Genomic DNA, 13,779 nt, shown 5'->3' with positions numbered 1-13,779 from the left:
AAGACTGGTGTCAGCATAATGTGACTAGGTAGGGTGACATGCTTGGTATCTTCGGCAAAATACTTTTGTGGAGGTAGTCATTTGTCGACACTGACTCGCCCTGTCACAAAATGACAATGTATACACACGAACCCAATGGGTCGTCGTTATATGACTGAAAAACACATCCATGTATGACATCAACTTTCAGACGGTCGTGGGTTTCCCGCAGGACTAGCCTGGTACCCTACCACCATAACGCTGACAGGTGTATAAGTTACATATTCTTTAGTACAGCGCAAAACACCAATGAAACATCTAACTAAAATCTATACATTTATGTACATAAATATAGTCCAGGAGAATAGTGTTAATCATGGGCATGTCACGACATCTGTATAAGGCTGTATATAGGCCAAGGAAAATTCCTTATCTGCTGGTACCGTTATGAGGTATATTTATGTATAACCCAGTGACCGAAAGCGTCATTCTTCAGGCAGGCGGGCTTCGTAGATTAAGGTAACGCTGGATCTTTTTTTTATCTTTTTGCTATGGCTTGACAGTAGTCGAAACCTGGACGGCAGACATATTGTATCGTTTATATAATTATTTGGTCGACCGGTTAGTCCTTTATGTACAGTTTGATGGACTGAATATGATGCTCCATCTGTTCACATTCAATTTATGGACATACTGGATGCAGGATATAGGCGGCAATTAATATTAATTTATAGAGGGGCTACTCGTGGCCATGTGATAAGCGTGTCAAACTCAGGGGACCCCAATTAAAGCGATCGTTTTGAGTCCAAATCCAGGCCATGCTGGCTGTGAATACCTAACAGAGGGTCCGGTTTCTTTGCAGCATATTGCTAGCCGTCGTGGAAAAAGTGAAATATTCTTGAGAACAGCATAAAATCCATTTAAATAGAAAAGTCATATTCATTTGAGGTTTGTCTCACGGCCTTATTTTTAACTGTGGCAGCCCTTTTTATGAGTGCTGGAAAGCAAATTCCTCGAAGGAAGCACCGATATTTGATGATTTATTGGCACACTCTCGTACATGTTATGTACATGCCTGTGAAAAGTTGCTGGTTAACCTTTTGCGGGACCACACAAAAGAGAAATACTTACCACGTATTGACATTGTAAGGCCACGCAAATCATTGGAGCGAACACACCTTAGATATCTGCTGTCTGATTGAAATAAAGGGCAAAGGAAACACTAACATGATGTATATGTCAGATGAAAGACTATTAAACATCAGATTCTTCAGTGGTATTTTCAGTCCATATTGAAACAAGTGAAATGACATCGGGTTTTTTGTCACTTTAACCCTCGCAGGCTGCTAGATTTCATCATTCATAATATATACACATAGGTATGAATGGATTCAACGGATGGACCTTAAAAAGAACTATTGTAAGCCATGTATACCTTCAGCGTACCGACAAATTACCATAGGATCCTAGGTTTTGAGAGCAATAAATTCGGCTGGAAAACTTCTAAACAAAAATATATAAAACTATTTTCCTTGGCAGAGATGAATGATTTTTCAGATGAAATATAATCTGATGCAATTTTAGTGTTTTCTTTGCATTTAATTATGATTGTATTGAACATCTTCGTGCATAATATATTCTTTGTGCTTTTCTGCTTTCCCAGGCAACATGTTGCTTGTTTTTGCATTTGCACTTCTCCTGGGAGAAGCCTTAACTGAAGATGTTACCGTGAACATGAAGGTAACGAAGCATTACTCCGGGCACTTTGAGGGCCACTTCGTCTACACACCAAAGCATGGCATCAAGGGCTGGGAACTGAAGATTCACTTCTCTGTGCCTGTCCACAATATACGGGTAAAAGGGCTCAGGGAAAAGTTAACATATTTGCAAGTAGCATATGGTATATAACTGTTCTCGGAAGAAGCAGAATTATTTTTGCATTTGTGTTGACAAATAATTTTTTTTCCGCAATGAGCAGGGTCAACAAGATGATGGCTTTGGAGGTTCTTTTAGGGTAACACAGTGTGGCATTTTGGTTGATTGTGATCTGTCTTTACACATGTCTTGTAATGCGCAAGCAAATTACTTCATAGGCACTCATAATGGCTGTACATTGCATGTGCTTTAAACATAGACATCTGATTTGCGCTTAAATGCAACTTGTCATAAATCTGTCATTAACAGCATTGCATGTGATAAACTACTGGCTGCTTGCCGGTTGATAAGAGAACGTGTCGATACGCACTTGGTCGTACATATTGGAGAGTAGGGAATACTATAGACCTGAATTTTAGTGAATTGTCAACTTCCACTTTCCCTTAACTTCTATAAAAATAGTGGTGAAAGAAGTTTCAAAAAGGTCTACTTTATGAACGCAGCTTTCATTACGCCCACCAAAAGAGAGAACAAAATTATGTCTGAATAACAAGAAAAAGAAATATTTTTTTTATTTGTTTAATTAATTAATTACTTGGCATTTTACGTCGCAGTCAAGAACATTTTGCTTATACTAAGGCGGCCAGCATTATGGTGGGAGGAAATCGGCCAGAGCCGTCCATCCGCGGGTTGCTGGCAAAACACCTCAAGTGCAACTGAAGAGGTAGTTACCATGAGCATGAAATATGTAAAGACGCGTTACACACATTCATTGACAGCAATGGGATGGGGATTGGATCCAGAAGGATCCGCACGGAGAACACTTTGTCATGGTAAATGAGAAGTCGAATGGTATTCTCCCTGCCGGTCAACCCCTGGATATCAGAATATTGGGAGAGTTTTCCGGAAGTGAAGTACCCAAGGGCACCGGCGTCTTCGTTGACCTCTCCCACGACAGCCAGACGTTGCCACCCCTGCCACACCACACGGGTAAGACGTACATTCCCAATTCACCACACTGATGAATTAAGTTTTTTTTCTGGGGATTTTTGTTTCGCTAAATAGATTCTTTTGTCTATAGAAAAAAAGAGATTCGTCAAGCTGTTTTCTGAAAATTATCTATGCAAGTTATAACCCGAAAAAAAAAACAAAAAAAACAAAAAAAACAATCAGCCTGGTTTAAATGTGACCAGGTTATTTACTTATTTACAGTACCGATACCTATTTATTTATTGGTTTGATTGCTGTAAAAAGAAGCCGTGCTCAAATTATTTTCACTCATATAGCGGTGCACAAGGTTATGAGTGGATAAAGCCGCACCGCATGGAGTGAATGGTCACCACTAACCTGACAACCTCCTGACTTAAAAAGCAGCAGCATCAGCAGCAAATGCTGAAGTAACATGATCCGGCAAAACGTAACAAATGCAGCCAATCCATATTTTTATCGCCTGTACTCGAGAAATATTACATGTTAGTATAAAGGTGCTCGAGGGTAACACATTTTACTTAAAGGACAGAAGCTAAAAGACCTTATTGGTTTTATTTGTTTGGATTTTCCACGTCATTTTGAAAGCCAAGCAATAATTATGGAAAACATGTTTTATAATAGTTCTCGCAGAAATATGCATATTGACAAACTGCTGTGATGATGTAGTTAGGCGGCATAGGGTTGGAAACTTTCTTGTCCACTACATCAGATGCACGTCAAAAGTGATAGAGTCAACGTTAATACCACACAAGTGGAGCAATCAAAATCCCACTCAAGTGGCGCCATCACAATCCCACTCTAGTGGAGCAATCACAATCCCACACAAGTGGCGCCATCACAATCCCACTAAAGTGGAGAATCACAATCCCACACAAGTCGAACAGTCACAATCCCACAAAAGTAAAGCAATCGCAATCCCATACAAGTCGAGCAAGCATAATACCACACAAGTGGAGCATTCACAATCCCATTCAAGTGAAGCAACCACAATCTCACTGAAGTGGAACGGTCACAATCCCACTCGAGTGAAGCAATCACAATCCAAATAAAATGGAGCAATCACAATCCCACTCAAGTGGAGCAATCACAATCCCACTCAAGTTAAGCAATCACAATCCCACACAAGTCGAGCAGTCACAATCCCACTCAAGTGGAGAAATCACAATCCCACTCAAGTGGAGCAATCACAATCCCACTCAAATTAAGCAATCGCAATTCCACACAAGTCGAACAGTCACAACCCCACTCAAGTGGAGAAATCACAATCCCACTCAAGGGGAGAAATCACAATCCCACTAAAGTGGCACAATCACAATCCCACTCAAGTGAGGCAATCGCAATCCTATTCAAGCAAAGCAATCACAATCCCACTCAAGTGGAGCAATCAAAATCGCACTCAAATTAAGCAATCACAATCCCACTCCGGTAGAGCAATCACAATCCCACTCAAGTGAAACAATCACAATCCCACTCAAGTGGAGCAATCACAATACCACACGAGTGAAGCAATCAAAATCCCACTCAGGTGATTCAATCACAAACCCACTCAAGTGAAGCAATCACAATCCCAGTCAAGTGGAGCAATCACAACCCCACTCAAGTGGCGCCATCACAATACCACTTAAGTGGCGCCATCACAACCCCACCCAAGTGAAGCAATCACAATTCCACTCAACTGGAGCAATCACAATACCACACAAGTGGAGCAATCACAACCCCACTCAAGTGCAACAATTACAATACCACTTAAGTGGAGCAATCCCAATTCCACCCAATTGAAGCAATCATAATTCCACACAAGTGGAGAAATCACAACCCCACTCATGTGAAGCTATCCCACTCACTCAGTGGAGCAATCTAAATTCCACTCAACTGAAGGAATCATAATCTCACACAAGAGGAGAAATCACAATCCCGTTCAAGTAGAGTATTACACTCAAGCGGAGCAATCCCACTCCAGCGGAGCAATCACTATCCCACTTAAGTGGAGCAATCACAATCCCACACAAGTGGAGAAATCACAATCCCGTTTAAGTAGAGTAATCACAATTACACTCAATCGGAGCAATCACTATCCCACTCAAGTGGGGCAATAATAATCCCACACAAATGAGGCAATCATAATGTCACACATGTGGAGAAATCACAATCCAACACAAGTGGGGGGCAATTATAATCGCACACAGCTGAGACAATCACAATTCCGCACAAATGGGATAATCACCAAACCCACACAAGTGGAGCAGTCATAATTCCACACAAGTGGAGCAATCATAATTCCACTCAAGTAAAGAAATGCTTGATTCAGTACCTCGCATGGGGCTAGCAAGTTCCCACTCAAGTGAGACAAATTGCTCAAACATTCTTCATCCGTCAGGTTTGTGGGTCGAGGAAACCAGACTCTATGAAACTATCATACTTCGCCATGTACCTAACATATGCCTCATTTATACTGCTGTTACAAGATATAAAATATAAACCACTTACTAAGGTTATGTTCTACTAAATGTTACTAGTACTACTACTAAATCCATACATGTCAGTGTTTGAAACAGGGTTTAGAGTTGATATGAGCATAGGTAACTGCTGTCACTTTTATTCAAATATACCAGACTCCGCTCATTCTCCGCATGCCACATGTATTTTAATGATTATGATGTGACTCTAGGCAATGAGTTTTCGCCTTCGAAACTCTGATTATGCAGTTATGAATATGAAAAACGTCATGAATTAGAAAAAATGTTCTAAATTCATTTTAGAATATGACTTTTCAACATATCGATGTGTAGAACTTGTGTTGGTACGTGTCATCGATTAAAAGCAGTATTTGTGGCGGGTATGACTGACTTTACACGAAACTAGCTAAAAGAAACAGACTTAAATAAGAGTGTTATAACAGCAATGTTAAAATATGTAAATTATAAATGTGCTAGATGTACCTTATTTCAATGTTAGAATTTTACCTTTTATCAGGACAAGCCACAAAGTACAACTACGACGAGGTCCTGATGAAGTCAATATTATTCTACGATGCACAAAGATCTGGTAAACTTCCGGCAAATAACCCGATTCCATGGCGAGGTGACTCCGCCCTCCACGACGGAAAAGATGTAGGCCACGACCTGACAGGTGGCTGGTATGACGGTGAGTTTCATAGTTGACACTTCGTCGGATAATAGACTGTCTGTCTCTTAAACGATATATCCGGGGTTCAATAAAGAATGGAGTTATACCTGTACATATTCATTTTGCAAATAAGGTCATGTTGACGTTAATTCACAGAACAGCGAATGATGAACAATTTATGCATAACTCACAAATGCTAATCACATTAAAGATGCCACTGTTTCGGTGGCCTAATGATTAGAGCGTCCGTCTCGAACTTTGAAGACCCGGGATGAAACACAGGTCAGGTCATATCGACTTGTTGCTGCCTCGCACGGTGCTTGCTAGAGTAAGAAAACAGGACTGGTTGACCGGGTTGGCCAGGCATCAGTGTCTTCTTCATGATGTTTCAGTGGCGTCATGAACTCTCTCTGCCACAGGAAGACACAGTACATGTACAAGCCTTTATGGCTCCTCGTCGTTATACAGCCGAGGAATTGTTACGTACGACGTAAAATCCCCAGCATATATACATACATACAATAATGATTCAAACGTTTATATATTTTTATGTTCAATTTACCATCTTAAGCCGGTGATCACGTTAAGTTTGGATTACCAATGGCGGCTTCCACAACGTTATTAGCATGGGGATTGCTTCAGTGGAAGGACGCCTATGAGGCTAGCGGACAGCTTAACCGCATGTACGACTGCATCAAATGGCCACTGGATTACTTCCTAAAGGCTCACACCGGCACAAATGAGCTGTATATCCAGGTAGGCGGAGGTGAACATAACCACATTATTGTCGTCATTGCGTATTTAGTCGACGAAATGTGAGTTGGTTAGTTATGTAGAGTGTTTTACGCCGTTCTCAAGAATATTTCACTAATACGACGGCATTAAGGTGGGAGGAAACCGGGCAGAGCCCTGGGGAAAACCCAAGAACATCCACAGGTCTCTGGCAGACCTTCTCACGTACAGTCGGAGAGGAAGTCAGCATGAGCTGGACTTGAACTCACGGCATTGGTGAGAGGCTTCAGGATCCGGGCCACGGAGCTACACGAAATGTGAAGAGACTCGTTACACGTAGTTGTGAAGAATGAGTGATATTGTATTAAATGTGTATCAAAATTGTTCGTCACGAAAAAATTTTAAAACGAAGAAAAGCGAGATGGTTAATTGTATCTCCCGAACTAAACACTTTTAAGCGCATGTGTATAGGTTGCTACATGTATTCAGCAATCATATATGGCGTCGTGTCACAATTTCATTCTTCACCCATGTGCTACATGTATAGCCAATGTTAACACAAATGCCTAGAAAAGTTTGAAAAATCCCCCCCCCCTTCCTTTGTCCGGTTTCCTCCCACCATAATACTGGCCGTCGTCGTATAAAGGAAATATTCTTGGATACGACGTAAAACTCTAATCAAATAAATAAATACACCACGGAGGAGAAAAGCGTTAAACTTTAACATTAGATCATTGCTGTGAAGAGAGTAAAACAAAACTACAGAGCAACGTACGAGCGATTTAAACTAAACATACTCTGTTACACAGATATCCATCTTCGCAAGTCCAAAAATCATGATCCTCGTGTAAACGGAAGCATTGGAAGAAGCCCGCAAGTTTCGAGTTTGTCAGAAAACCACAAGAATTTTTAAATGTGGTTTAACTTTTTGCTCAGGTTGGAGATGGCAGCGCTGATCACAGCTTTTGGGGCCGCCCAGAAAACATGACCATGGCAAGACCCTCCTATAAGATCACCACCTCCAAGCCAGGAAGTGACGTAGCCGGAGAAACCGCCGCTGCTTTGGCTGCTGGATATCTGGTATTCAAAACCAAGGGTAAGTTTATAGACAGCTAATATATGCGCAGCTATCGTTCTTAGTGGTCAGCGGAAATTTGGGGAGTGATCTGGATTTGAATTGTAGTTAATATTCAAATTTTGAAATGAATTACACACAGTTTGAAAATGACTATAAACGTTTTAAACAGTTATAGTCTTTCCTTTTCTATTAAACCAATGGCATTTTCCCATAAAACATGCCTTTCCCAAACCATTGCAGTACCGGCGATTTTTCTACAAAGCATGTCTTTCTCAAAGTATTACTGTACCGGCGAGTTTTCCATTGCACATGTCTTTCTCAAACCATTGCTGTACTGGTTATTTTTCCCTGAGACATGTCTTCCCTAAACTATTACAGTACCGACGATTTTTCCCCCATAAAACATGTCTTTCTCAAGGTATTACTGTACCAGCGAGTTTTCCATTGCACATGTCTTTCTTAAACCATTACTGTACTGGTTATTATTCCCAGACACACGCCTTCCCCAAACCATTACAGTGCCGGCGATTTCGTTCCCCATAAAACATGACTTTCTTAAGCCATTACTGTACCGACGAGTTTTCCATTGCACATGTCTTTCTTAAACCATTACTGTACTGGGTTTTTTTCTATAGCACATATCTTTCTTAAACCATTATTGTGCTGCTGATTTTTCCATACAACAAGCCTTTCTCAAACCGGTACTGTGCTAGTGAATTTCCACAGCACATGTCTTTCCCAAACCATTAGAGCACTGCCGATTTTTCCATGATACTTGTCTTCTCTAAACAAGTACAGTACTGGTGTTTCCCCTCACATGCATCTTTCCCTAACTGTTACAGTACTGTTCATTTTTACATAACACATATATGTGTTTATCTTCCTCTGTTTATTTGTTTATTTCATGTATCACAGCTAGTTATTGCAAATTTCACTTGTTTTTAAGGCAGGAAGCTTTCAATGGTCTACCAGAGAGAATAACTGCATAAAATTTTGCATTATTTACCTCGGCATAAAGGCTGTTATAGAAATTACCGTTACCAAGCATGAGTGTTTTTTCAGGAATTTGCACACTGTTCTTTTGTAATTGTTTACAACATGAAATCATCACAGAAGAATAGCTCCGTATACGGTTTCGTCAAATTCTGTTCTGGTATGGCCAGCAGGGGTGTCAAATAATTATAAGCATTAATGCAGATCCTGTTTGTAATTACTATGCAATCTTTCATTTTAACAATGTACTGATAATGTGAACACCAACAATACTTGACGGTAAAATTCTAGTGGTCTGTACCATAGTTCTGGCTTACTACTTTCCAGCTTTTAAATAAAAAGTAGCTAAATGCAGACGTTTCATCGCAGTGATGTGTGCTATTTAGCAACGTCTTGAACGTCTTTCAACAGATCATGCATACGCCAACAAGCTGCTTTCCCATGCCAAACAACTGTACGACTTCTCCAAGAACCACAAAGGCATCTACTCCAAATCTGTACCGGCTGCTGCCAAATACTACAAGTTAGTGGTCCTTCTTCAACAATAACACCCTTGATTTATTTACTTTTTTCGAATTTTGTACACATCTGCGAAATCATCAGTGATAATAATTTTTGCTTGCGAAATTAGCCCAGCGTAGCAATGTTGAATGGAAAACGCATAACTTGATTCTATATTTAAAAATTAGGACGAGATGAAATGGTGGAAGTATCTAAACTCGGCTGATCTCTTCACATGCTCAAAATGGGTTTTCATTGATCAGTTAGATATTATGTGTTGATATACACTGAACGGTAATCGAGAAGTCTTGCGTCAGAATTATAGTGTGTCTTGGTATCAAGTCACCATTTTTAAAATTGTTTTAATGCTGAAGTTGTACAATGGGTGTTCCATCTTTCAAATATATATCATACGTTCTGTTGATTCCTTTTATTTTTTGCCTAAAGATCCGCTTCGTACGAGGACGAGGCTGTGTGGGCAGGATGCTGGCTGTATTACGCCACTAATGACGCTAAATATCTGGCGGATGCAGAAAAGCATCATCCTGCCATAGCTGGAGGAGCCTGGGGGCAGTCGTGGGACGAGAAAAATGCCGGAGCAAATGTAGGCCTGCTTATTTAGGCCAAATGCTATACATGTCTTATGCACTTAAAGAACACTTGTTTGGGCTGATCAGAATACATGAAGTATTCACATTTAAAGTGACCTTTCAAAAGAGGGCAGGCAGTGTTACCGGAAACTCTACACTATATGTATCTGACAAAAATTATCATGCAACAGAGTGTGATATTTTTGTTTACGTATAGTATTTTAGAAAAATTGCCTGATGTAATATACTTTATTAGAAGATTAAGCATCTTAATTCCGTGAAGCACCTTACCATTGTATATAAATGTAGATAAAACAAAATTCTTCAATGCTTCATGGGAGCCTATATACGTCGATGTCACCTAACAGCACGCTACGAATGACGCTCGTCATATCCCACTGGCATATTGGCACATACCGCACTTTCCTCAAAAGGTGTTTTGCTTAGTTTGACGGGAAAATTTGAAAATTGTTATAACGATTTATTGTTTCTGATTGTCTATCTGTCTGTTCTAGCTACTCCTTTACAAGTTCACAAAGAAGGATACATACAAACAAGACATCGTTCAGACGTACAAGAGCTGGATGCCTGGCGGCTCCATTCATTACACGCCCAAAGGCTTGGCCTGGAGACTTGAGTGGGGGACCCTGAGATATGCTCGTGTGTATATATGCACCACAGTCTTATACATTCTCTTCTTTAAAGTCTCGGTAGTAACACTCTCTAAAATCAAAAGTCGGTATTCTGGCAAAAATGCAAACCCACATAATATTTTGCACCAACAGTGCACAAATTGAACAATTTGTGTAACACACCCACTTTAATGTGTACCAGAAATACACAATTTGTTCGCTGACGCATTTAGAGAGTATTGCGTTAATAATTTTGTGGTCAATCGTTTTAAGTGTTTTAAATACTTGGTGCATTATACATTTACTTCGCATTGCACTGTATGTGACTGACCTTGAGGTCACCCAAACACGATTCAAATGCTTCACAATATAGATAAGGCCTGTCACTGAGCGATTAACCGTGTACCAGATAAGGTTTGTACCCAACAATGCACTAGATATGCCCTTAATAAAACCTGAAAAGAAAATACATAAAAAACGAATATAGTTTCAATCAAATAAAGGAATTGGGTTTGAATTAGGCATATTTAATATCTCTTCCTCTGTTTTGTGCATATTTTCCGTCACTGGTCAGAAATGATCGGAATGACATAATTCCCCTCGCCAATAGATTGACGTCACTAGTGTAGCTTTCTTAATTTCCGGACTGCCCGCTGAAGCCTTAGAGAAACTATCATTTTAATCCATCTTTACTCCACTGAATGCTGACAAAGGTTATCTGTACCTGATATGGAAGGATATATCATAAACTATATGCTAAAAATCAAATCGAATGGTTTCATGTATCCTTTAACGATGTCCTAGATTAGGTGTGTGCACCATGTAGTTGTTGAGGTCTACACTTAACGATGTAGGCAAGTAAAGATTTGCTATCATGTGTTTATTGCTTATTATATGTCTATTACCTATCATATGTCTATTGCCTATTATATATCTATTGTCTGTCGTGTTAAAATATCAAAACATTTCTCCACCGGTTAATGGACACAATATGATTCCGGCCTAAAGGCGAATTACATCATCGATTGTTTATTGCGAGACATTGTTGGTAAAAGCCGGGATCATGCCTCTTTGCCGTGGTATCCGCATCAGCTTTCCAAGTGTCTGTTGGAGAACCATTTTATAGTTACATCCCGACCTTCGCAAGACTAATATTACCAATAACGGCGCCTAACATCTAATAATTGGTATCTTAACAGCAACATTTAAGCAGTTCCCAAAACAGCAGGTTGTACATTCCTGATCTTATGCAAAAATGGCGCCTCCACGTCTGGGTTTTTGCCAGAAGGCTCCGGCGTAAATAAGCTACCAGACCTATTTATTTGATAGCGTTAATTATTTAATTAGATGCTACATCTAACACATTCTCATTTATCAAAGAGACGACAATTCAACTACATCGCATACTCAGTTAGAAGTAACTCAAGTAGAATGTCATAATGATTGATAGCAGTCCCAGAGAATATTTTTTAAATGCTCTAGTCTTTTTTTCTCTTATTTCACCAAGAATTGGGCCACGTTATATGCTTTGCTTACGGTAGTCCATTAAAGCTTTAAAAATAGAAGTAGCCTAATATAAATCTTTGGATTGTGATGGACATTGTCATTTCATACTTTTTCTTATAGAAAACATGGCTATGATTGCCCTGATGGCAGCTGACTACGGCATTAACCCCACATCTTACCGGAAGTGGGCCATGGGTCAGGTTAACTACGCTTTGGGAGACGGCGGGAGGAGTTACGTTGTGGGTTTCGGTAAAAACCCTCCAACAAAACCTCACCACAGAGCAGCGTAAGTTGCCTAGCCTCACCTGTTCATGAACATTAACTGAACACGCTTCCAAGATAATGCTGACAATAATGATAATGATCTGTAAATTTCTCTGTCAGTTTATAATTAAAGTTTAGCAAAAGTTGTAAAGCCTGGAAGAAACACAACAGCGGTAAAATGTTTCGTGATAACTATGGCGTTGTATTGTCGCTCTCAGTATATGATGGAATCAACTCATGTCTTTCATCGGTCAAATCTTCTCAGCAATCATTAGATCGTGTAAAACGTGTCTTCTATGAATGTATATATAAAGTGAGCCTCAGTAAGATTCAATTCAATGTTCTCACTACTGCGTCTACATTTGTAATTGAAGTATCCCCCCAAAATGCATTAAGGTGCACTATTGGCTTTTCTCGGCCAGAAAGACCACGTGACTCGCAAACCCTCATTTAGTCTGTGCTCCAATATTACAGATCTCGCGTGATAATGTGCAAAAAGCCATGGGGACCTACAATGACATTTTATTTCACATACACGTTCTCCCTCATTACAATACTTCTTTTTTCACGAAAACATTGGAACATAGCCCATGTGACAGTATCTGTTTTCAGCTGTGGAAACTAATCAAACTGTAATCGGACGGGTTCAAACATGGAATGCACCAGAAGGTGATGTTGCCTTTCCACTGTCGCATTCGCTTATGTGTTCTGCAGCTCCTGCCCGGACATGCCTGCCACGTGCGGATGGGATCACCAGCGGACAAACCAACCCGACCCTCACGTCTTGTATGGCGCTCTCGTTGGAGGCCCAGGGAAAAACGACGATTATGTGGATGAAAGGACGGACTATAAGAAGAATGAGGTAGCCTGCGATTACAATGCCGGATTCCAGTCCGCTGTGGCGGGTGGGTATTTTTATTTTTTTTAGACTTCTAACACTTTGTCTGCCTGGCATTGATTTTAGCGCCAGATACGGTATAAGCCAATGTTTCGCTTATTTGAAGAAACAGTCAGAGAGTTATGGCAGATAATCACCACAAAAAAGCTGTTTTAGTATAGTTTCGTAATATACTCTAACGTTTCAGATACCCTAGTTTTAAGCTGCAGAACGGCGTAGGACCGCTAGACTGCTTAGCATATTCCATGGAAAATACACTTCAAAAGACATCTAGGAACGATTTTATTGAAAGGCCCAGATTTAATAATGTTTAGTGCGACCCAGACATTTATCCTTAAGAATTCATTGGAAGATTGAGAAACATCATAAAAAAGACAACCAACAATACGATTCTCATAAATACCGCTGTGCATTTTCCCCCATGTTTTGTATCCTAATACAATAATATAATAATTAATTGTTACTTGATTTGATGATGTGGTCTTTTCCAGGTCTCAAGCATCTAGCCGTACACAATAACTTGCCTCATTAATGTCATCTTTTTCACGAGAAGAACATGTAGTCGCAGGATTTCCGTTTTCAAGAAGGAATAAAACGCAGTTACTTATCTGGAAC

At 40.0% G+C, this 13,779-nt stretch overlaps 1 protein-coding gene across 1 annotated transcript; it reads left to right on the top strand.

Moving 5' to 3' along the window:
• Positions 1–1,647: 1,647 nt before the first annotated feature.
• On the top strand, positions 1,648–13,779 carry LOC135471922 (endoglucanase A-like). The gene is made up of 11 exons (XM_064751363.1): positions 1,648–1,833; positions 2,634–2,844; positions 5,818–5,988; positions 6,542–6,726; positions 7,639–7,798; positions 9,185–9,296; positions 9,722–9,878; positions 10,380–10,524; positions 12,123–12,288; positions 12,981–13,171; positions 13,656–13,779. The coding sequence occupies exons 1-11, from the start codon at positions 1,648–1,650 to the stop codon at positions 13,694–13,696; spliced, it is 1,725 nt and encodes a 574-aa protein (XP_064607433.1). The 3' UTR covers positions 13,697–13,779.

This window comes from Liolophura sinensis, chromosome 7 (genome assembly GCF_032854445.1).
Source record: "Liolophura sinensis isolate JHLJ2023 chromosome 7, CUHK_Ljap_v2, whole genome shotgun sequence".
Lineage (NCBI taxonomy): Eukaryota > Metazoa > Mollusca > Polyplacophora > Chitonida > Chitonidae > Liolophura > Liolophura sinensis.
Note: the sequence above shows the minus strand (reverse complement) of the source record. Positions and strands in the feature narration are given on the sequence as shown.